At 37.3% G+C, this 25,881-nt stretch overlaps 2 protein-coding genes across 2 annotated transcripts in view; one reads left to right on the plus strand and one right to left on the minus strand.

Moving 5' to 3' along the window:
* The window catches only part of LOC140152801 (probable methylmalonate-semialdehyde/malonate-semialdehyde dehydrogenase [acylating], mitochondrial), an 80,802-nt gene that overhangs the window by 34,408 nt on the left and 20,513 nt on the right, over window positions 1-25,881 (minus strand). The window contains exons 2-3 of the mRNA XM_072175299.1: window positions 1,975-2,042; window positions 129-173 (exon numbers count right to left, since the gene is read on the minus strand). Coding sequence (XP_072031400.1) covers window positions 129-173; window positions 1,975-2,007 — 78 coding nt within the window. The 5' untranslated portion in view covers window positions 2,008-2,042. The remainder of the gene's footprint in view (window positions 1-128; window positions 174-1,974; window positions 2,043-25,881) is intronic.
* On the plus strand, window positions 8,590-20,504 carry LOC140152799 (protein lin-52 homolog). The gene is made up of 6 exons (XM_072175298.1): window positions 8,590-8,633; window positions 15,311-15,379; window positions 16,483-16,517; window positions 17,236-17,305; window positions 17,800-17,883; window positions 18,554-20,504. The coding sequence occupies exons 1-6, from the start codon at window positions 8,600-8,602 to the stop codon at window positions 18,610-18,612; spliced, it is 351 nt and encodes a 116-aa protein (XP_072031399.1). The 5' UTR covers window positions 8,590-8,599; the 3' UTR covers window positions 18,613-20,504.

Here is a 25,881-nt window from a genome sequence, read left to right on the forward strand (position 1 = left end):
ATGACACAAGTCACACACACCCCCCCCCCCTCACACACACACACCCAGACAGGGTCAAATACAGGCACAAATAAGGACATTCGCCACAGGACAACCCCACACAAACACATTGCAACACATTAACTTACTGGTGATCTCCAGTGGTGACATTGCCTCACAGCTGTACCAACATGCTAAATGATGTCAAAGAAGAAAAGACAAGATTTATTAAACCCATTTAAAAATAATTACATTTATTCAAAAATATATACATAACAGGGGCGGATCCAGGAATTTTCAATAGAGGGGGCGCAGAGCCACCGCCGCTACCGCGGCGGCTCGGCGCCCACACAAAGTCAGGCGCCGCTCTGCAAAATACATAAAGTCAGGCGCCGCTCTGCAAAAAATAGAGGGGGCGCGCGCCGGATGCGCCCCCCTCTAAATCCGCCACTGCATAATATGCTATTACCCTCCAACACAAGTTGTGTAACTTTTTTGCATTGTGTTTTAATGGGTTTTTTTTAGCTTACATGTAGAGTAGCTTTCAAAATGCATAATGAATGTATATTTCCAGCATCATGGTTATATTATTTTTTATTAAATACGCACAGCATATCACAGGTTAATTTCTTTGAGATTTCAATGTGGACATACATGTGTTGCTTAAAAATTCCAGGCAAAATTCAGCAAAAAATCATGTGAACCTCTAGCAAATAGTATTTAAAAGGTTAAACTTGAAGTACCATACCAGTATAATGTAATACTACAAAAACTTTTGTTTTTGTGTCGATTTATTTCAAAACATGCCCTAATTTAAAGATACAGATCAGTACCAGTACAGCTACGTCCAACAAGAAAAAACAAAACAAGAATGAGCAGCAACTTGAATTTAAGCAAATTTCTCTCACTATACAATGTAGAAAAATTATTTAATTTGTGTACATCGTGGAACATTCATCTACACTTTTACTCTGCGAATAATCATGCTATTGCTAATACACAAGCGTACAATGCTATGAGGTATGAGGTTATCTGCGTACAACACTGAGCTTACCACGCACAGCCACGCAAAGAGTATGTTCCATGATGTACACAAATTAAAAAAATTTTTCTATAGATGGGCAATGTTTGATTGATCATTCTTAATTTGTTTAGCTAATAATATTTCAGCTAAATAATTACCAATTTCAAACTTGCGCTTATATAAAATGAACTGAACTGATGATTTTCGGTGTATCCTTGATGGTCTAAAATATACGGTACATGAGTCGGGTCATGAGATAGACTAGTCAGTGTAAAGACTCCATTTAGGCATTATAAGAAGCTCATAAAAGATCTTCAAATTATAAATAATCTTTCAACAGATGATTTCTGTGCTAGGTTTAAGCTATTCCGTGCAGTTTTCCAAAATTTTGGATAACCCAACATGAATTTTCTCCTTTTTTGGGGGTTCACAAATATTATCAATCAAATTCAAAAGATATGACACATCACGCAACAAGTATGTTTCTTCGTTGTTGTTTTTTTGTTGTTATTTTTATTAATTTGGTGTGTTTTTGTGGTGTGTGTGTTTGTTTTTGTATGGTGAATAGGTGTGTCGGGGGCTTGTCATAATCGGCCAATGACAATGCATGCTGATGACAGCGAGGGTTTCAATTCAAATAAAAACTGGGAAAATATACTGCACACTGCACAAAGGAACTTCTAAATATATACCGTATTACCAAAGTCACATCATGACAAGAAAAAATATATCATTTTACCAAACTGATTCTACATGTAATATTATACAATTTAATGTGTCCATTACGCAAGCCCAAGGCCACCGGCCAACAATGCAAGATGCTGCAGCATCCAAATTCGACAGTGTGCAGCTGAGTTTAGAAGAGCCACATTAAAATGAATTCTAAGCTCATTAGCTGTATGCAAGTACACAATACTCCCCACCAACAGCTTTAGGAAAACATCGTTTTGCTATCTGTTCTTGTTACTTACTGTTGGCAACCTGGATACAACTCTCAGCATCATTTTTGTTGAGTTTGTAAGCTTCTGCAGTGCACGACCATGACGACGCAATGTGTCACGTAAGGAGAGATTGTCAATACATAAAATATTAGGCTTGGGCGAACTAATATATGATATATGCAATTTCGATGAAATACATTCTGTGAAAACCACTTTGGGGGGCTGGCATTTTCTTCAGAACGAAGGGGTGGGTCCCAAAATATACTGGGGGAAGTGGTCATAAATTTTTGGAAAGAAAAATAGGGGGTCATCAAATTTTTGATGACCAAAATGTAGGGAGTCGCTAGAATTAGATGACCACAGATAGTGTGTTTATTTTATTCAAAAATACTGATTTCAATACAATTTTAGCCGAAATAGGGTTTAAAGATTTTAAAGATTTGTCCATTTGAAACATCTGTCCTATACGAAACCGTTAAATAGAACTTTTGGCTGCATGGTCCCCATGCTGACTGTGGTGAAAACCATTTAGATTTCACATTATCCTATTATTATTATTTTCTTTTTTCATCAAATCTTTGCTCATAACTTTTGATGTTGAAATAACATACAAAATGAAAACAGTGAGTCTAAAATGAGTTTTTGTCTACAAAACTCAAAAATTAAACTTGTCACAATGCCATAGGGGGTGTACTACGTATAGGGCGATCCCCAAAAAGGAGAAAAAGAGAGAAAGGAAGAGAAGGGAGCCTGGGAAGAGAAAGAGAGGAGAGAGGGAAGGAGAGAGAAAGAGGGGGTGGAGAGAGGGAGAGAGGCGAGATAACTTGAAACTACAATAAGATCCTGGGGGATGGGGGCGGGGATAAATCCCTTCAATATTTTGCTTGGGACCCCAATGTTGAAGCCTGTATGCGGTTTCTGACCAAATTAACTAATGTGTCAATTTTTGCGCGAATTTATTCCACTTTTGCACGATATTTCACCAGTTAAGCTTCAATATGGCTAAATTTTTCGCGCGCTTCACGCGCATTCATCATAAACTTATTCTTTCTGTCGCCAAAGGCTGCATTCACTATACTTCAAGAAATTTGTTCAACCCCAGCTCCCTCAATGTCAAAAGGTAATACGCCACTGTTCATCAGCACAATTGAGATTAGCCATGGTGGAGGGTGGCATGTTAGACCCCTCCCCTGCTCAATCGACAGATAAGCTGTGACAAATTTACGATTTGCATCTTCCTTTGGGTCTATTTTAGACCCCAAATTAACCCCATTTCGGCCCATAGTATTAAGATGCCAAATGAGTATAGATCTGAGAGACGTCCCCTTTTTTCATCTTGAACTTGAATACGAATCTCAAAAATGAGTTATAATTCCATCCTTTCTATAATGTAAATCATGAATAATATAAGTGCTAGGGCAGCTCCCCTGGTGCCTGGAAAGAGCATAAAACTTGTACGGTACATGTATACTATATCAAAATACCGGGAAATTAACCAAAACTTGTAAAACGCCTAGATGCATCTTCCTTTGGCACGATTTTAGGGCACAACTTGTCCTCAATTTTGTTCATTAACATTGATATTGCAATTTTTCGCGCGCTTCGCGCACATTTGTCCCAGTAGGCTAATGTTCTTTCAGATCAGTGGGACGATTTGGAAATTTTACCCCTGGCTCGCGTGACTTCGGTACATCACCCTTTGAATTTTAGCATTGGAATAGCAAATTTTCTCAATTTTTCGTGTGCTTTCCGCGGTAAAGGAATTCCTTTACAGTTGTGGGGGAGGGGTGTTTTCTATCCGAAGAGCCAGAGGTGGGAATCATATTGCCGTGCCCAGGGGCCACGGCCATATACCAGAAAAAAATTTATCGACACGCGACACCCCCCCCTGAGAAAATGGTCTAGTGACGGCCCTGGTGAAGAGGAGAGGAGAGGAGAGATGACTGAGACTAGAGGAGTCTGAGGAGAGGAGAGGGGGAGAAGAGTTTTGTCCCGTATTTTTTGAGCCAGGGGACAACATGAAAGACGAAAAATTTGAGCCCCGGACCGTTTTCATCAAAATCGGAGCAATATTCATTTTCAAGTTCCACATAAAGGCCAAAATTAAACTTCCAAATCATAATGTCTTGAGTATACGACAGGTAGTAGGAGGCATGACTATATGAATGTTCTTGCTTTTTGAGCCAAGGGGGCTATGGGTAAACAATTTCGCAAGCGGGGGGGGGGCAAGCAATTTTAAAAGGTCAAAAGTTAATGGGAAGTATTTGGCACCATGGGGCACAGTATTGACGTGTTAAAATAGGCTTATGCACAAATTTTGTTGTAAGTTAAAAGAATGCACGCATATTAAACGCACACAAAGGCATTAATAATTTTATATATAACCCCCTCAGTCGGTATAAAAAATTATGACCCCCCCTATAATAGGGGGGTCATAATTTTTTACCCATCATTCGAAACTATATAAATGACAGCTCCAAATTATAGGCCATAGGCCTATAGGCCTAGGTCACAGGGGAATTTGCAATTTGCCCAAAGTTGGCAAAAACGCTTGAAAAAGAAGAGAATCATATGTTCCATGTTCAATTTTTTTGAATCCGTTGCTTAGTGCTTACTATATACGGTGTCCCATCGATGCCAACTTGCCAAGCTTACACACTTTTCGAGGAAAAACGTGATTTTGTGGAACATTATCCCATAGAAAAATTTGAAATTAAAATTCCATAAGAATAATAATTATTGAATGTTCAAACACGGACTAGGTGGGCGTTACTATTGTCTGTCCAAATAACTTAGACACCCGGTTTTTAGGATATATTTAGAAAAGTTTTCACTTTGGCAAAAAGTCATGAAAGAAAAGTTGCTATATACGGTCAGACCTAACAGAAATTATTAGTAAAGCGAAAAAAAAATATTCTTCCTTGTCTACTTTTATTCAATTTTGACCGATTTACAGCAAGATATCTGGGTCCAGCCGAATATTCCTAATGACTTGAAACTTTTGATGGGATAATCTATTTACAGTAAGGGGTGTTTGAACATTGTAGTCATGCATATTGATCAGTGATGACACCCTTTTTCTTTGATCCTTTTACTAATTCACAATAATGGTGGTCTACTCAAATGCATTCAACAAAAGCATGTTTGCAATCACCAAGAGAGGTCGTCTCACACGCATAACAAATACACTACGATCAAATAGGTTGATGACAATATTTGATTGAATGGACTGTGGATTTCGGTGAAGGACACCGGTTCAAATCCTTTCATGCACAACCTCTATAACTCAAAAGATGTCACAGTTGGTGCATTATAACAAATGATAGGGCAAGTTACTGTGCGTCTAGAGTGTATTGTGAATTATACTCCTCACCAATAACATCAGAACATTCATAGGGCATACAATTTGTATTTTCTTGGAATTGGGCCAAGCCAAAAGCATGCACAGAACAAGATTCAAATACCGCGCCGAATTGTTGTAATTGGTTGAGGGACAACTGGGATCACTGCGTTAATACACTAAGAATAAATATACCAATAAGAAACACTGTCTGCATTTTATGAACTGAATGATATTTTTCATTTTTATAAAATGTTTTTGGTGAGGAGTATAATTAATTTACTATTCATCCACTCACTATCCAAAATCACAGTACCTACAAATCTGTATAATGAGACCTTCCAAAATAATGGTACCCAACTTCTACCGGATTATTTTTAAAGTGTTGAGAAAAACCTTCCAATTTCAATAGAATTTCTGGTAAACTCTCACTCAATGCTTTGGAAACACAAAAATCCTGTTAGGTCTCAGCGAATGTTAACACTTTTCTTTCATGACTTTCCTTGAAAGTGGATATTTTTTCAAATAAGTAACAAAAACTGGGTGTCTAAGTTAATTGGACAGACAATAGTATGGTATTATCTAATGAAAAACATTTTTTGTTCGTTCCGGAAATTGAGATTCTCTTGATTGATTATCGATTATTAATTATCGACTATTGATTACCGTATCAATTATTGATTATAAACTATTGATTATTGATTGACATTTCAACCTCCCCTCCCAATAGAAATGGGCTATTCCAGAAAATAATTGCACACCCCCTATAGAGGAGTAAATTTTCAATCAAAGAAATGTCCGGATATCCAAGTCTGCTTTCTGAAAACGACTGGAATTCCAGTTGCCAATATCACTTGAAAAAGCTTGGAAATCCAATTAAATGAAGGAAAAATCACGGAAATGTCCAAAATGAGCTCTTAAATTGAGGATTTCTGATGTTGAACTATTTTTCTGCCGGATTTTTTTACCTTTGGACACTTTGAAAGTTTGGATTTCCAACAGTCTCGATTGGACAAAAAAGTCCGGGCATCCGAACTCCTCTATAGGGGGTGTGCATCTATTTTCTGGAATAGCCCAATAAACCCTTCGCTGACTGACGAATATACCTAGGTATATTCGTCTCAGCCCTTCGTAAGGGTGCGACCTGACGGGTCGGGTTTGAAGATCATTTCCGCATCATTTTTAATTCTATAAAGGGACCGTTCACAAACACTTGTTACAAACACTGATGCAAAAATATTTCATCTCGAAAATTTTTGTGGGCCCCCTCCCTTTTCAGATCTCAAAAATGTCAGAGCCCCCTTATTGACATGAAATTTATGGGTCAATCCCATATAAAAGCATATAGGCCTAAACTCGATTTTCCCGGGAACATTTGTAGTCATTTTTTAAGCGCCCCTTTTAAGCGCCCCTTTTTGCATCAGGCCCCCCTAACAAGTGTTTGTGAACGGTCCCTAAAAATGCCAGTATTTCTACCCGTGAGATTGTGATTTGGTAGTAGGGCCTACATTGTAGTAACAAATTGACCTCCGACTGCAACCGGCATCTTAAATGTTATATTAATTAATAGAAATGTGTCCACGAAGTGCCAACATTTTTTCAAACAAAACCGCTGAAAACCAAAACTTACCCATGAATTACAAGTGACAGAGAATAATCGCGCGAAGCCCGCAGAAATTTGGGGGTTAAAAGCGGAAAACTCCGGGGAAAACTAAGTCTGCCCACCTCCGTTTTACATATAGCTCCCATCAAGGTATTTATGACACTCCCTAACAGGCCTGTACGCAGGATTTTGTTTTGGGGGTGCTGATTTTGAAAAAGTGGACTTTTTTCCCAAGGGGGGGGGGCAATTTCGTGAAAAGTGGACTTTTTTCCTAAATTTGGACCATTTTAGACCAAAAAAGCGTAAAAAAACTCATTTTTGTGAAATTTTGGGACTCTTTGTATACTTTTGGGGGGGGGAGCACCCCTGCACCCCCCCTGCGTACGGGCCTGCTCCCTAATTAATTTCAGTGGCTTTTACCAGCCTGAGCCAAACTAGTCGGACTTATTGAAAATTCCGACATAAATTCCTGGATCCGCCATAGGCGTAAATCCGGGGGATGGGGATAACCCCCCAATATTTTGCCAGGGGTGGTCCATACAATCATCCCCCCAATGTTGACGCCTGTATGTGGGTTTCTGATCAAATTAATATTTGGCCAAAAGCCATTATTCCACTTTTGCACATATTTCATCAGTTTAGCTTCAAAATGGCATTTTTTTTGCGCATTTGAACCATAAACTTAATCTGTCGCCAAAAGGTGCCAGATTCACTATATTTTAAGAAATCCCCCCATCCCCCACCGCATATGGAAAAGTTTAGGCCAGATAGTCTCATAAAATGAATTTCTTATAATGTACACACTATAGAGCTATATTACATACATGCACTATATCTATGTATAGCTCTATGTGTTGTGCACATATCGTTCCAGATCAATACATCCTTTTGTTAATGTATTGCAACTGTTATTGATTATTCCCTACACTGTCCTGGGCACTGTTTTAGGGTGAGCATTGTTTCTCTTTCATAACGGCTACATTTTGGCACACTATTTTTCAGAATTAAAACAGCTGATAACTTCAGAGAATACAACTTGAACGAACCTTATAGCTTTTTTCGTTTTGAATTGAAGTTATAATCATTCCAAACTTGTATGGGCTTCAATGACGGACATATTTGTGTGTAAAAATGCCAAAGTTTGTTACTTTCTACTCAGAAATCCATTGGTTTGTCTTTCATAACGACTAGATTTAGTATTGCACACTAATCAACTTAAACATGATGAAGAGAATATAACAAGGAATGGAACAGAGAGTGAACGGAAGAAATAACATATTCCGCTTTTTCATGACGATGTCATAAAGTCAAATTAGGTCACAAAACATCCCATTTTACTGTGTAATGCAGGCATTCAACTAAACCTGATTGCAAAAGAGACGACTTCTCCGTCGGAAATCTGCGCGGGCCTACGGGGATCCGCCCCTGTTTAAAATTCTTCCTGGTAAGTTTGACGGTCCAATCCTTGAAATAAGCAGGCGTAGCACATTCCCGTACAAACATTTTCGAAGACCCCCCCCCCCCACGGCCCCACCCCCGGGGCCCACCCCCCTGGGTTAATTCGCCGGGGCATATCCTTAATCCCTACTATGGATTCATCAACTGAATGAGGAATTCACTTTGAGTATTCACTGTCGATACTTCATAGCCTCAGAAATATTGCCCATCACTAGATGAGAGATGATTGATTGACATGACACCAAATGACATGAATGACCTTTGCAATCATGGCTTCGCCGAGTGCGGGTAAATTTGTAATGTTTTAGCACATAATATGACAATTTTACAGCTTCATTAAACATCTATTGTGTTATAAACATGAAATCAACTAGGTTAAAATTATTTACAAAGTATATTTTATATTACATGTAGTATCTGATCTCATTTACATGTTTTATTATGCTTGAGAAATTCTGGTATCAGACTCGTCACTCGGACATAAATAAATTCCTGATCGATTCTGCCATACATGCATAGTCATGATTGATATACTAGCCAAAATAATAAATTCTCGATCATGAGAGCCAACTTAGGTACGCACAGTTATTTGCGTCGAGCGTACTACGCAAAGACCTGCGCTTACGGCACAAACACAGCTTTTGAGGTCAAGGTTCGGTCATGCAGATCGCGCGATTGTGTTATTCTAAGACTAATAGTAATAATATGAAAAGTACGCTGACGCAGAAGGTACATCCTCTCATGATCGAGAATTTGTTATTTTGGCTATAGTGATTGTAATTGTAATACAGCTTCTGCTTCTGCTTCTGCTTCTGCTTGAATACTTTCCAACACTCCAAGTGGAGTCAAGCGGGAAGGAATCTAGTGTGTGCGCACTAGTGAAGACTGCTTAGATGCGTTTTAGGATGTGATCTTGTATGCTTTTCTTAAATGCTAATGGGTCTGGTTGCTGAGTAAGTGTTGCTGGTAGAGAATTCCACTCTTTGATGGTTTTTGGGTAGAAGGAGTATTTGAAAACGTCCTTGTTGACTTGTAGTTCTTGGTATGAATTTGCGTGGCTTCGTTTAGTAAGACGGTGGGTTGGTTGAAGTATGTTTTGTACTGGCAGGGCCAGATGACCCTCTCTGGCTTTCTGTAGTATGGAAAGTCTATCTATCTTCCTCCTGTCAGCAAGTGTCTCCATGTCTAAGTCTTTCATTAATTTGGTAACACTTGTGCGCTTACTGTAGTCGCTCTTGATGAATCTTACTGCTCGACGCTGGATCGCTTCCAGTTGGTAAATTTGATCTTGGGTATAAGGATCCCATACAGCGGAGCAGTATTCGATGGTTGGTCTTATGAATGTCTTAAAAGCTGTGTGTTTGATGTCTTCAGTACAAGAACTGAGATTGCGTTTTATGAAACCAAGTGCCCTATTACCTTTTCGCTGATATCTGGTTTATGTGTTTTTCCATTTCAAATCCTTTGTAATTTCTACTCCTAAATATTGATGTGAGTCAGTTTCCTGTAATATTGAACCTCCTAAGTTGTATTTGTGTGTGAAAATGTGTTTACGAGCATGGGTAATTTTCAAAGTGAAACATTTTGCTGTGTTAAATCTCATCTGCCAAGTCCTCTCCCATACTGACAAGGTATCAAGGTCTTTCTGCAAGGCTTCTGCATCGAGGTCATTTACTATTTCCCTATAAATCACACAATCATCTGCGAATAAACGCACTTGGGATGACAAGTTTTCAGGGAGGTCATTTATGAAAATTAAAAATAAAAGGGGGCCTAAGACCGTCCCTTGGGGAACACCTGAGCGCACAGGGACCCATTCAGAGTGGTCGCCACCCACGACGACTCTTTGTTTTCTTTGGGACAGGAAATTTGAAATCCAACGATGAGTGGTGTTATTTATACCAAAGTGATCAAGTTTCAAAAGTAAACGAGGATGGGAAACAACATCAAAAGCCTTCGAGAAGTCCATGATTACGGCATCAGTTTGTTTACGATGGTCTAAGGACTGAGCAAAATCATGGACTGTCTGTATGAGTTGGGTATTGCATGAGTGCTTGGATCTAAAACCGTGTTGTTTATCTGTGAGGATGTTGTAATTATCTAAGTGGGACATGATGTTAGAATGTAAAATGTGTTCAAGAATTTTGCAACTTATAGATGTTAAAGAAACAGGCCTGTAATTTGATGGTTTTGTGCGTTCACCTTTCTTAAAAATTGGGGTTATGTTAGCCTGACGCCAGCTCTCTGGTAGAATACCAGAAGTGAGGGATTTGTTGAAAATAATTGTAAGAATGGGGGCAATCCTGGATGCAAAGACTTTCAGGATGTAGGATGGTATTTCATCCGGGCCAGGGGCCTTGTGAATGTTGAGTTGGTTGAGAAGTTTCTCAACGCCGTGCACATCAACATGTATGTCAGGCATACTAGGAAATTTGGGTGAGTTTATGGTGGGTAGGGAAGATGAATCATCTTGTGTAAAGACAGACTCAAATTGACTGTTTAACAGATTTGCTTTTTGATGTTATCTGTCACAAGCATGTTATTTTCATCTTTGAGTGCTGGGATACCTGAACTGTCTTTTTCAGGCTCTTGATAAACGACCAAAATTGTTTGTTCCCCTGTATGCATACTTCCTTTATGTACTTCTATAAAGTCTTCTAGTCTCTCTGGTTATATTCCTCCTTATTGAGCGAAATTTTTTTTTTTTTTTATCATCACCAGTACTTTTGGCATGATTATACTCCCTTTGTTTTTGTTTCTATTGGCGTTTGGTTCTGTGGTTAATCCAGGGTGATGTCTTACCACTGGTCACGTATTTGGATGGTATATTTTCATCCATGGTCAGTTTGATGTTATCAGAAAATTCTGACCATAATTGTTCAACAGAACACTGACCTAAGTCCTTACACTCAAAAACTGAACACAGTTCAGTAAGATCACTATCAAGTTTATCATGATTGGCCTTGTGGTACATATAAACCTTCCTCGGTTTGGATTTGAGTATTTTTGGTCTGATGTTGATAGTCACCACCGGTATACCATCATGATCACTGATGCCAGGTATGACAGTTACCTTATCCACCAGTGTGTTGTTGTTGGTGAAGAAGAGGTCCAGTATATTATTTCTTCTTGTGGGTTTTCTGACAACTTGCTCCAACCCGTAATCGTTGGCTATGCTTATCAATTGTCTACATAGACCAGGTTTAGGACAAAGTGGAAGGGTTGACTGGGTTTCCCAATCAATGCCAGCGAGGTTAAAATCCCCCGCAAGCCACACATTTGGGCATTTTGAGGAATCAATTTTTGATAAGGAGAAATCAAGTTGTTCTAAAACTTCTCCTTTGGAGCTTGGGTGTCTGTAATAAGCTCCAATCAAAACTGGCTTACTGCCAAAAAGCTCCAGCTGGATCCAAAGAATCTCAGTATCTGAGTCTAAATCCACACGATGGGCAACAACAAGATCGGTTTTGTACGCGATAAAAACCCCGCCATAACCGTCTTTGCCATAAGTACCCACACGATCTTTCCTAACTACAGAGTAGTTTGGGGGTACAATCTCAGAATTACTAACACCATCATCCAACCAAGATTCAGTACCAATCAATACATCTGGCTGATGATTTTCAAGGCAAACTGCTAGCTCAGCAACTTTGCCCCAGATGCTTTGAAAATTGATCACCATAACCTTGATTTGCTGACGAGTCTGGTTACGAGGTTGTCTTTGAGTTTTCTTTTTAGTTTTCTCACCAGTATGCATACTATCTTTTTTAGATTTACTCTTATCAAAGGTTTTGGAGAGGATTGAGCCAGCGGGGATAATAGCTCCTCACTTTCGCTAAGTGAAGCTAAGGTGCTAAAGCTATTTGACAAGGACACCGTTAAACGAGAGCTAAAAAGCGAGCTTGAGAAACTAGGCATCCCGCACTGGCAACAAATCCAACTCACGTTACTGTGTTCAAGTGCTTTGTACACAACTGAGTTTATGTGCATACATTCTGTGTGATACCAACAATCACAGTTGTCGCACTGGACAGCGGGCTGTCCCCAGTCACATTCCAGTGCACAAATAGGACATGGAAAATCAGGACCTGGGTTTACCTCAGTGTCTCCGGATTATGTAATACATAACAAGCACAGATAGAGCAAAAGTCAGTCTCTTACTTTTGCTACTGCTCGAGATTGGTTTCAGTAAATTTTCCTTACCACACAATCCAGTAAGTAGACTATCAGCAGGGTGCGAACCAAACTGAAATGGTCCCGAGGGTACCATCTCTAGGGCAGTTTGGTTCAGGTTACATAATAAATTACAACAAAATGATTCCATGTTTACGTAACAAGTATGTTCAATGAATATCATGTACATGTATATATTAAACCAGTCATCAATATAAATATCAAAATCATCAACTCCTACATCTGCGATACAATAAATATCAGCGACATCAACAGCAATACAATACATGTAGATATCAGCGACATCAACAGGTACCTCTACATGTAGGGCAACTTGGTTCAGATTACATAATGAATAATAACAGTATGAGTCCATATTTTCAGAATAAATGTGTTCAATGCATATATTAAACAAATCATCATCATCGTATACATGATAAATATCATGATAATCATCAGCGACATCCACGATGGGCGTCAATGCCATCGATGACAAGACTCTTTCCACGTGATCAAATTCTTGATGATCAAACTCCATCGTTGCATGAATAAGTCCCACAGTAATACACAAAACGACAAGGAACATACTCACAGATGTTTTATACTTCATCATGATGATAAAGACGAAGAAATAAGCCAAAAGGAGAGGGTCACCCAGCGCCCGCCAGTACTACTAAATACTACTTCCGCCCCAACCGTCTACCGTAACTCCTCCATGCTGGACGCCATCTTGGTATTGGTAAAATCAGCGTCACACGAGTAGAATTTTACTTGGAAAAATGTGCAAAAGTTCAGACCCAAAGCGGAACAAATCACTCCAAAAGAAGCTCAGATGTTAAGTATACAGTCCACACGAGGAAATGATGGAAATTTATTCCTCTAGATGGTTGAAATAAGGCGAAGTTTTTCTGAGATGTAGCAGACAGAAAAAACACGTCCGACCTCGCTCAGGCGCACACAAAGCTACGTGGAACCCATACCGTACTATCATGGTAGAAGGAGAATTCACGAACCCAGTTCCCTAGTTATATGATCGTTATGAGTCGATACCGTACTGCACTGAGCAATCAGGTATGAATGGTGCACTATCGATTTGCTAAGCTTCTTATCTATTGAGCTTGGCCGGTTATGAACCACTGTTATCGCGACTTCTAAGCAGAATGACGTCATTTTTACCCACAAAGCATTGTGGCCGTGACCATAAACAAAGGAAAACAATTTAATACTTCCGGTAATTTTATAACGCCAATATTTCTTATGGCCAAGCTTGGCGGATCATAGAAACAACATTGCCAGTCTTGGAAAACCTTTCCAAATCATTTCCACTGGTGTAAAAGTCCCGCAGACACCCGCCAGTATTACTAATCATGATCAGAAAAAATACATAAATTCACCGTAACTTTGCCAGGAAATGAGGGAATTCGATCAGGTTTTCGCTAGTAAATCAACTTGAACTCACAAACACAATGACGCAATCGAAAATCATGTGACCGATGCAAAAGGGCACTAATACCATCCATTTCCGGTACGGGTCACCTGGGGGGGTCTGTTTAAATTAAATTTTAAAATAGATGATCGATATTGTCGCATAACCATCAAAGGCCGTGTTTGAGGGACTGCACTGATTAAATCCATTCAAGTGATGACTCGCGTTGAATAGCGTAATCGGCTTAACCCTATTGAGTGGATTAGGATTTTTCTGTGGAACCTCCTTCTATAATACCTACCATGGTACTATAATATGTCCCACAACTGTTTGGAGTAACCTGTATTTTTGTGCAGGTATTGATCAATTGATGGGCTCATTGATTGTAGTGCCGTACTTTTACGCTGACTTTCGTATTCGGCGAGGAGGACAATTTCGACCTCCTCGTTTGTTTACAAACAGAGGTAGACGGCCTGTCAAAACTGTTCCGCTTGTCCAAATACTCAAGTATCAAAAGGATGGTCCACAATAGAGCGATTCACGCAACATGAATAGGGGATTAAAAAACTGTGAAGTAGGACCATGTGCTAAAAATGGGGATAAATCCCCCCCCCCCCAATATTTTGCCAGGGGGTGGTCCATACAATCATCCTCCCAATGTTGACGCCTGTATGTGACAAACGAAGGGAGGGAAATCAATTTTTGGCAGGCCGAGAGGGAGAGGGCTAATTTTTTTGGGCAGGTCGAGATTGGAGGGGGGGGATGTTAAGACATTTTTGACATGCCGTTTGAAAATTTTCATCCGCGGATTGGGGGGATCATAATAATTGCACAGCTCCAAAGTGTAAAGCTGGAGATTTTAATGGCTTTGCAGAAAGAGTGTCTGATTGTGATGAGTTAACAAAATGGCTGGCCCCATCAAAAATTTATAATACTGGTAACTTAAATTTGTATACCCTGGCATGATGGGATTGGCATTCAATTGATCTTTAAAACAATAACAATAATATTTCATTATTTCTAATATAGCCTATTACATTCAAAATCTCAACACGCTTTACAGTATATTTTAAAAACACCAAAACTACATAGATTAATTGCACAAATAAATTTTAACAACCAAAAATGCAAATGATACCAGATAAAACTCAGAACCAGCTGAGATGAGAAAAGGTTAAAAAGGTAAAGTATGAATCAATTCGGCGAGTCAAATCTATAATCTATTTGGCACATCAAATCTATTTGGCACACATAGAATAGAAGAGGCAGCCTCTTGTACAAGTTAAGTCAAAGAAATAAAAGGAATCCTTTGAAAACAATTTTATAAATTGACTATTTTATCCATCTGTTTTGTAATTGAATGCAGGTATCGATGACTCATTGCTGAGTTTCGAGACTCTTGACAGATCATCACCAGATCTTTGGCCAGAACAAAGTAAGTAAAATTGCACAAGGAATCAAAGTGTGGTATTATTGTTGCTCTATTTAATTCTCGGACATGAGCACATGACATCTTCATGTGAAAGCAATAAGTGCATCCTACAACACAATATGAAAATAGTGATTCTGTGAATATTCAGGGAATATGGTTTCTTGTACTTTGAAGCATGGGGAATCATTTTTAAATGTATGCAACGGCTTTGCAACCTTGTCAAATGGTGGATAGAAGGTGCTTTTCAAAATAGCCTCCAAAGTACCTAAAACTTGTCAAAAATTGCCATAAATTGTAGGATTTGGCTACCATAATGCTAAAAATGTAATTTTTCTGTTGCTATTATATTTTATGCTTAATTTCAGCAAAAATTTTGATCACAAATATGGCGGAGACAATAGCTAGAGGGCATATTTGTAAAAATAGACCAATTTCCACTTCACACCTTGTGTTAAAAAGACTTAACACAAGAAAAATCAAAGTGCCACTTGGTGTCTTATGTGACTTAAAATCTGTCTTAATTCTGCATGGAACTTATCTAACATAGGATCTCAGCATCCCACCTCTAGAGGTGCTTTTCAAAGTGGCTCCCAAAAACTCTGAAAATTCCATATAGGGGGATTGCATGAAAGGTCATTGTTCAAATCTGCCTCCAGAAGACATGATGCATGGAACAAGTACAAAGCAAAAGAGTCAATCAACATCGCTTCAAATGGGGATTTCTTTTGTGCTCTATGTATGCATCATGTCTTCTGGAAGCAGATTGAACTAATGACCTTCCGAGAAATCACCCTATAGTGAGCATTCTAAGGATGAAAAAGATGATTTTTTTTCAGCAAATATTATTTATCTTCAGCTCCTGCAAGTATTTAGGTAGTTCACTTCTGCTCAACTACTTAAAATATCCACCCATACTTTTTATTACACAAATCTTCTATTGGTAGCCCAAAACGTACGCATTACGCTTAAAAAAAAGTGTAACATGAGTTAGGGGACCACATAAAATCATTTCGTTACCTTGTTTCGTTGCAATCTAATATCTAGTTTTCAGTGGGTTCTTTTCCTTCTCAAAATTTCTAATAAGTGATTTTAATTTTCTATTACAGTTCCTGGTGTTTCAGATTTTGCTGCCATTAAAAGTGTAAGTTTTTTATTTTGTTTTATTTATTTAGTTATTATTTGTTCTGTGGGGAGGTGCACTTGGGTCCTGATGTGACCAGGCTCAAGCCAGGCTAAACAGCCTATATAAGCATGCTGACTTTATGGAAAGATAAGAAAGAAACATAACTGAATACAAAGAACAAGGAATAGAAAGCCACTCCCAACAATCGTGAACAAATTTACTGTGCTTCAAGGGAGAGGAAATTCTTGGAATGTCAATTGCGGCAGAGGCTATGTTTACTCTTGGATTCAAAGAAGAATGGACCAGTGTGTTAATAATTGTCACAACTATAATTGTCCTCTATAGATAGACTTATAGAGAACATATAATTGTTTTATCCAAAATCCAGATCAGATTGCAACTACAATATGCAAGAAAAGGCGAGATTTATGCCCCCAAATTGGCAAAAAAAAACCCTTCTATAAAGCCCTCTAAAACTCAATTTAACCAAAACATTGAGCTGACATAACACAACAATGGTAGGTCTTTTTGGAAAATGAAATGTATATCTTCAATACGAAAGGCTAAAATTTGCTTAGTGTGAAGGAATGAGTCCTAATAATAATAATATGTTATTTCATAGAATGTGGAATGAATAATAGTTTGTACTTCTTTTACTAGTACTTCACTCTGAAAATAAATATACAATGAAATTGTAAAGTTTCAAAGAACTGTATTCATGATTCTCTCTTCACAGCCTCTTACACAGAACAACTCCCCTCCATGGGAAGCAGACTTGGAGAAGAATGACATAGACATGTTAAATGGTAAGGCACATGACACAATGTAATGTAATCATGTAAAGCACATAACTCCACCTAAAAAAAAATCTGAAAGAATGGGGTTAAATTGATTTCTTAATTTAAACCTTCATCTTGGTACCACGTTGATACACAGGTGCATCTAGTAGCTAGTGAGACATCATTCTTCACACATCTGAATGCTTAAACAATGTAAAAAGATGCAAGAGTCTTTAAATAACATATACTTGAAGACAGAAACCATTTAATTTTACAATCCATCAATTCTATAAAATATGGGTTGTATAATCTTAGCTGTGTTGCATTTTAATGTGATATTTGCTATATAGATTTAGCTGAAAGTAATTAGATAGCGCATATGTTGTTGATGAAACAAATTTGGAGAAATATGTGAAGCATCAAGGAAGTCAAAATGTAGTCTTGTGTCAAAATATGAATTATTCAATCATTTTAGAAAGAACATCAAACCATGGAAAAGTTTTCTTCTTATCTTGTTTCAGAACTAGGGAGCCTGACCACTGCTAATTTGATGGAAAAAATCAAGGGTTTACAGAATTTGGCCTACCAATTAGGCTTAGAAGAATGTAAGTATCACTCAGTTACATTGTCATTTTTGTTAGAATTTGAAAATCAACGTAAAACAATGGAGGATGAGTTATATAAGCCCAGAATCAAATACCTTAACAATGTGGGTAAAAGCCTCCCCTACTCATAGAGATACTGCTTATAACAAGAACGCAAATGTATGAGGAAGAGGCTAGTATGTGAAGCAACCGTACCATTATTATAATATAATATACTAGAGCTGATTCATAGAGAGTAGTAGACAACTCTATGATTAACCACACCTGGAAGATGAACGCTTCTGCCTTGTTTCCTTACTCAAGGTTTGATCACTTTTTGCATGATCGGCAAAAGTGGGCATGTTAGTGTGACTTGAGCTGCTAAAAATCAAGTTTTTGTGTAAGCAATAAGGCCCAAATGACCAATGTTGAAAGGTGGACTGCCATGGGTAGGCTTATATTATAATAAAGGAGTAGTGCATGGTATATCAGGATGAAAACAGATTTATAAATGAACATAGACCTGTGAAACAAAGACAATATGAAATTAAAGCATGGACAACAGGACCGAAGCTTATCAAAACCTTGTCTGAAAATATCAAATTTTCTTATTGGTGAGAAAATTGGAATGTACAACCTGAAAACTGATTGTGCTAAATGAATTTTTGAATTTTCTTGTTTCTTGTTACAGCACGGGAGATGACCAGGGGCAAATTTCTGAACATTCTCAGTGGATCCAAAAGGAAATAGACCAACATACCTTGAATAATATTAACATCACTTCACAGTATTATTATTACCAAGACTAATAATATTGTACCGTCTTCTACCTAATTAGTGCCCAGGCGCTTATGGCAGTCATTTTCATGGAACGCTTATTAAAATTAGAAACTGCAAGTCAATGGGAATTTAAACTTTCATACAGTGCATCTGCAAACTCATAATCATAAACAGAAGGTTGAAAAGGTAATTTATCCAGACATTAGATGGAATTTAGGTGCATTGAAAAGGGAGGTGTTTGGACAGTTGGTACTCAAAAAATTATGTAGGGGTGCCAAGTAGGAAAGAGGGCTAATTAGGTAGAATACAGTAAAAATACAAGCATAAATTTATTGTATGTCACAAGGCTTGACAAGCTGTATGCTTTTTGCTTTGGCAAGTACTCTTTTTGTATTTGGGAATAAAATACTGGTTAATATGTTTATTTAAATATCTTGGCACAATTTTGATGTGCTTTACAAAAAGCAGTGACATTCAGTAGGACTGTCAAATAAATCATGCTTGTTGCAATATGTACATGAACATCTGCAAAGCACTATTATGGCAGGGTTAGAATTTTGGCATAAATAGGTTTCATCAAGATTCTCATAACAAGATTTGGATGAATCAGAGTTGATTCATGGTAAATATCCAAAATCTAAAAAGTAGATAATTTGCAAGAATCAAATGAATCCTACCAAATTCTTTTGAAAGCTTTATTTTTATGCTCTGCTACAAAATTCTAGCCCAGTAAAGGTACCAGTGCATGCTGACAGGGTTGGCATATTGGCTTGGCTGACTTTAGGAGTTGGCACATGGCCTGGGTGAGTGGCTTATAAATGAGCTGCATGCTGTCAGTGCCCACATCGGGCTTAAACTTTCTTACTTCTGTTGTCCAGCCTTGCTATTATGTTTAGTCTCCAATTGTTGCTTTGTGCACTGTCCTGTTTCTTGTTAGGTACATAAGTAAAACAAGCATGTTGTATGCAGTGTCTTAGCTAGCAACCTGTCTGCCTGTGATTTTGGATGGGGGGGTTTGCTCCTGGGCCAGGCAAAATTAATGCCTTTGACAGATATGCTAAATAGTGAAAGCTGTTGAGAAAAAGTAGGGAAATCCATGTGTGACCAGTTCTTGCTTTCATCACTGGCTTAATATTTTAAAGGTGTAATTAGAATGAGTAACTTGATTCAAATGATGGCCAAACCTCTAACTCTAGCGAAGATACTGACACTCATAATTGCTTCATACTGGGAATCAAATGGAATATAGTGACTTCACTGCATGTTGTAATGGTAATGTGAAAATGGTGGTGATACTACAACATGGTCTCATTTGACTTGATTGATTAATCAGTGCAATACAGTTGTAGTTGTTAGGGTTTATTTGAAATAGAATGATTGCAATTTGTCTGAGACCATGTTATAGAAAGAGGGAGTGAGAATTTGTGTGTATTTCAGTATCTGTATCTGATGGAACGGGTTATTCCAGTTGAAATCCATACATTCTCTGTGGAAGAAATGTCTTTAATCTCCCACACAGGGGGTGTAGATTTCTAATGGAGTCACCCATTTAGGTAACCCTGTGAAATTCACACTATCTACGTGGAAGATTAAGGTCATATCTACCATAGGGGTTGAATGGATTTCAACTGGAATAACCCAATGTTGTTGTGTTACTGTAATTGATTGCAAGATATTTAATTTCAATGTAGCTTTTGTATAAGTGTTCAGTTGTTACATGTTATTGACATATTGGGGGTGAAAAGAAGTTGATTGAACAGCAAAATAATGTAGAGTGTTTTTTTTTTATGCTGCACATATATATGAAATTGTATTTTTGTCAATTTGTGTGGAAATTTAAAATAAATTGCAATGGAATTTCATATCTTATAATTGTTAGTACATTACTATAAACAAAAAGATGTAACCTGCTCCCACAAAATGAGCGTAAAGTTGCAGGTTATAATGAAAGTGTCAGGTGTTTAATTTAAGAAATAAAGGGTAATGCATTATCCTTTACACCCAAATAATGTGTCGAGGCAGTAAAACGTAAATAATGGGCGGCGCAGCCGAACCCATTATTTAAACGCTTTTACTGCCGAGGACACATTATTTGATGTAAAGGATAATAATGGACCCTTTATTTCTATTCTATTACCAGAAAATAGTGCAATTTAAAGAGAAAATGTCATTTTTTGGCACAAATATTTTAAGTGGTTTACTTCAAGGTGGAGCGTGTACGCATAAGTGACAGCGCGTATCGCGGAAATATTGCACGCGTAACCAAGCGTAATGCTGTGCGTAGAATGTGTTCCGACGCTTGACCCATTATTGCAGAATAATGGGCTCTCACGTGACGCGTTTCAACAAATCACAGTGCGCGATTTTGAATAATGGGTCGTGGAGGTAATAGAATTAACCATGGTGGAATACAATTTTAGAAAATGCTATACTAAAATGCAGAAAACCTTTGACGAGCGCGTATTGTAAGGATACATCGCGTATATACTGCGTTGCACGCACTTGTCTCTGATTGGCTGCTAAGGCGATATGTTGTTGCTGAGTGGAAATATATGAATGAACTGTGCGCCGTACGCGTTGTAAGCGCCGAATTTGCAACATCACGGTAGTCGCGCTCGTAAAAGGTTTGCTGCATTTTAGTATAGTTTCAGAAATCATGATTTTAGTTTTGTTTGTACTTTGTACTTTGGACCATCCATATAAGAGACATGTTCTCATAAAGCTGCCACAGAAGAAAAGGAGCAATCCTGGTAAGTTAATAAAGCTTTCGTTCAAGAGATTATGAATCTTGTCATAACTCAAAAATAAAGATTTGCAATTTACCTCTCATTTTGTGGGAGCAGGTGTCAAATGTCAATGAGGAATGCTAATATATCAACTCTCAAAGGGAACTATACAATGTTATATTTTTCACCCTGATGTGGCAGTGATCTCAACTCGTGGAGACCACTGTTTCGCACATACATCTATGTGGCGCCTTTTGAGAGCTTGCATGCGTACACTAGTGCTTTGAGTGTCCACTAGCTACTTGAAGCTGTGCCCACACCAGGGTGAAAAATGGTATAGAGTGAGGATAATGCATGCTTGGAAAATAGTAATGCCATCCGATTTGTTTAATTCAAGAAAATTAGCAACATCGATACCTCTCAAATAATACAGTGCAAATTAGTGGTGAAGTGATGGTGAAAAACTCACCAACTAGATCAGTCATATTAATTTGTGAAGTCTGCTACGGTGGGATCTAGATCCCGACTGATCAAGACAGATAAAATGTCAGTTGGCGAGTTTTTTATGCTCACTTCGCCACTAATTTATTGGTTTTTTAAAAACAATCTGTATTATTTGAACAATAACAAACCTGATGAATCACTACAGTATCTATACCTCTCGATGCAAAAGAATTTGATTCAAAACCCTTCCACAATATTTTTTTTCTCAAACCCCCTCAATTGGGAGTAATTTTTATTATAAAACATGTACATTATACATAAAAATATTCTGAAATATTGTATGGACTGTACATTGGAAGATTAAAACATTTGTGATATTAAAACACTTGTAATGTTGTCATTTCTTGTTCTTCCTGTATTTTATTTATAACTAAGTGTTGAATCTGAACTTGTCAAAAGATTAAATATGAATAGTCCCGATTACAATTAAATGGCTAGTTGCAGTTTCAAATGGAAGCCTTGATGCATTGAATGCATTAGGCTGATATCAAACATTTATTTAGCACATTCTTTTTCATTACATTCTCTATTTAGAGAATAAAAGTATAATAGCTGCTGTCGTGCATCTATCTTCTCATATAACACATGCGACATCATTTTAAGTACAACAATGAGGTGAAGCCAAGTTGCTTACTAAAATAATGATGTTGCGCGTGTTATATGAGATGGGTGCACGACAGTGGCTAAAAACAATACTTTAATTCTCATTCTTAAACACTTCAATTTATATAAAAATATTAATCATAAGTATACCAAATTTAAATCCTACATTTTACAAGGAATTACCTAGGGCTTAGAATCGATCAATCCCGTTGTTGCTATGCACCTCTGATTGGTTCAAAAAGCGTGTACAAATATTGTGACGACTTGCACGCACCCAACCGTGTTATACTGTGTCATTTCACACGGCTAAAAACCAATAAGATAGCAGGAACCTCTGAAGTGTTTAAGAATTGATAAATCATCAAGTGTTATGAGCACTATATGAAATGTGACAAGATCTGATCCATTGAGACCAAAGGAGGTAATTTCTCCCTGAATAAGTTTGGAATGCTAAAAATCCCAAGTCTTTTGCAAAGGAGTATTGTTTTTTGAAATGCCTCTTTTCTTCCCCCCCCCCCCCTGCCACCTTTATATTTGCCTGCATTTCAAATACACAATTGGACTGAGTGGATCAGATCATGTCATCTATGTGATGGGTATTTTAATGATTTATGACAGTAGAATTAATTTGGAGATATTGCCAAAAGAACCAATCAAATTCAGTGAGTTTCATTTTTCTTCAAATACAAAATGTAGGTCATATCTCAGGACCTATAATGGAAAAAACCAAAAGATTGACAAAGCCCTAGACAGTTTCATTATAAATCAGACCCCTCCAAAACTAGAAGTGTGTCACGTTATTGATTTTTTAGTAAACAAGGAACATAACATGTTTAACCCCTCCCTAAAGAAACTAATTTTCTTCCCTAAAATGGGCAGTGTTATTCAATCAAATAGTGAAAATTCTTCTTTTTCTGACAAAAGACTCATTTTGTTAGATCTAATACAATAAGGCAATATCATAGGCAATTTTTATTGGTGAGTTGTACCAATGAACCAAACAGGAAAGTACAAAGACATTATTTGAATGAACAGAAGGAAATAGGTAATAATTTATAGAATGTCTACTCCATAAAGTGCATTTCAGTAAACTACATTACAAACAAAAGAGAAATTGTACTCATTGTGACATAATATAACTACTCAGAACATTGCAAATTCTGTCCTGTTGTTTAACTTCATTATATGTAAAGAAAATATACACAAAATATAATAAACAAATAATATACAAAAAGATCTTGATTTGATGTCTGAGCTTTGCCCTTTACACCATTATTTACAATAGAAAAATTTGAGTTGGACCTCAAGTTAAATTGCAAAAGATGATTACCTATGGTCATAAATTGGAGTCGTTGTCAGGGAAATTTGATAAGTATTTAACAAACATGCATGAAAAACATGCGTAAAAATCTGACTTTGTTTAAACTAACAAATGATGCAATTCAATAGTAACCACATCAAATTCAATTAAGATGAAATGATGCTCTTCAGCAACATCAAATCATGAAATAGCTACTGTACCTGTTTACACTATACCTGGCAATTCGGTACTGAATTAAGTCTAAATCACATTTCAACTTTTTCCAAGCGTAAACTGGATCTTACACTGATGGTACAAGGTAACATACCTTGATTAAAAAAATAATGGCGACTAACTAAGACCCTTTATTTTCCTATCATAATTTCAAAACAACATTTTCACACACTCTTTAGTAGGAAATTTAATTCTTCTTCATCTCTAGTCCAGTCAAAGTGGGTTTTGACTCAACACTAATTGCAACAGAATTTTTTTCACTCCTATATGAATGCCAGAGATGTCCCCTGAACAGCATACAAAAAGTATACTAAAATATACTTGGTGGAAAGGTAGTTTTAGGCGGAAAAGGTCATACAGGGGTCAAAATCGCTCCAATCATTTTAAAAACTATACCAAATTATTCCTCTAGTCATAAGGATTCAGAAAAAGTATAGTTTGCCATATCTGTGATGTACGGTTCTTGAGTTATAACCAAAAAGGTCAAAGGTAAAATGTAGGGTTCAACAGAGGTAAAAAAACTAAAAATTGTCTGATTTTAACCAAAATGGTCTCAAATTGTTCGGCTTGCAAACATAATTCATTTAAAGAGTATTTGCACTGTTTAGGCAATGGTTAATTACATGCGTAACATCAAAAACTAGGTCGGGGTCAATAGAGTTCAATGGTCAATGACCTCTTTTACCCTGCTACCTAGGTAATGAAACATCCAAGATATGGCAAACTATTCTTATTTTGGAGTGTTTTTAAAGGACGAACACATTGAGACCATTTTCAAAGAGATCGAGCATTTTTTGAAGTTGACAGCCGTGGAGCCCAAAATTTGACCTTTGACCTTTTTGCTTATAACTTAAGAATGGTACTTCACAGATATGACAAACTATACTTTTTCTGAATCCTTAAGACTAGAGGAATGCTTTGGTATAGTTTTTAAAAAGATTAAAGCAATTTTGAAATTTGACCCCTGTATGACCTTTTCCCGCCAAAAACTACCTTTCCACCAAGTATATTTTAGTATATTTTTGGTATGATGTTCAGGGGACATCTCTAAAATGTATAAAAGTGAAACAAATTCTGTTGCAATTAGTGATGGGTGACACCACTAATTTGTTTAGATTGACTGGACTACTCCCTTTATTTAACATTCTATATGACCAATGGAAATTTGAGGCCCCTCCCTGCCCTCTCAATCCAAGGCTGATAGTTAGTAACCATTCTGTTAAATGAATTTACAACAAACATATATTGCAGGTACTAATATATTGCAGATATTAATCATATATTTACAACTTTGGTTGAATAAACTAGTAAGTTCTTTTTAAAACTGAAGTACTGTAAAATTACTTGACTTCATGTGGAGCCCAGATTTGTGCATTTTGACAAGTTTTTACATACTTTTGAATGTCTGAATTCCCCAAATTAAGTTCCTGTGTACATGCTTGCAAAATAAAGTAGTTTTAAAGCACTCGATGCCTGGCGCAAGCTTCCTACATTCTAACCACTATTTTCAGCGTAAATAAAACATGTTGATATTACACACAAATGGCAGTGAGTTCATCAAGTTTAAGGCAATATCTTTTCAAAGTAAATTAAACTTTTAAATTCAAAACTACACTAAGTTTTCACTAGTCCAGACTAGCAGCATCACAGCATCACCATCTGCTGAAGACACTTGTCGGACTAGTGAAAACTTTCCATGTGAGCGAAAAATAGTGTAGGGTTGAAGTTAAAACTTCATTTTATCTACCACTACATGTACGTATGAATATCCACTCGTATACTTCTTAAAGTAGTTTTAGATGAAATAGATAAATCCCCAGTGACATTATATGAGAGGTTGAAACCCAGCTTGAAATTTACCCATATTACTTC

Source organism: Amphiura filiformis, chromosome 5, assembly GCF_039555335.1.
Source record: "Amphiura filiformis chromosome 5, Afil_fr2py, whole genome shotgun sequence".
Classification (NCBI taxonomy): Eukaryota; Metazoa; Echinodermata; class Ophiuroidea; order Amphilepidida; family Amphiuridae; genus Amphiura; species Amphiura filiformis.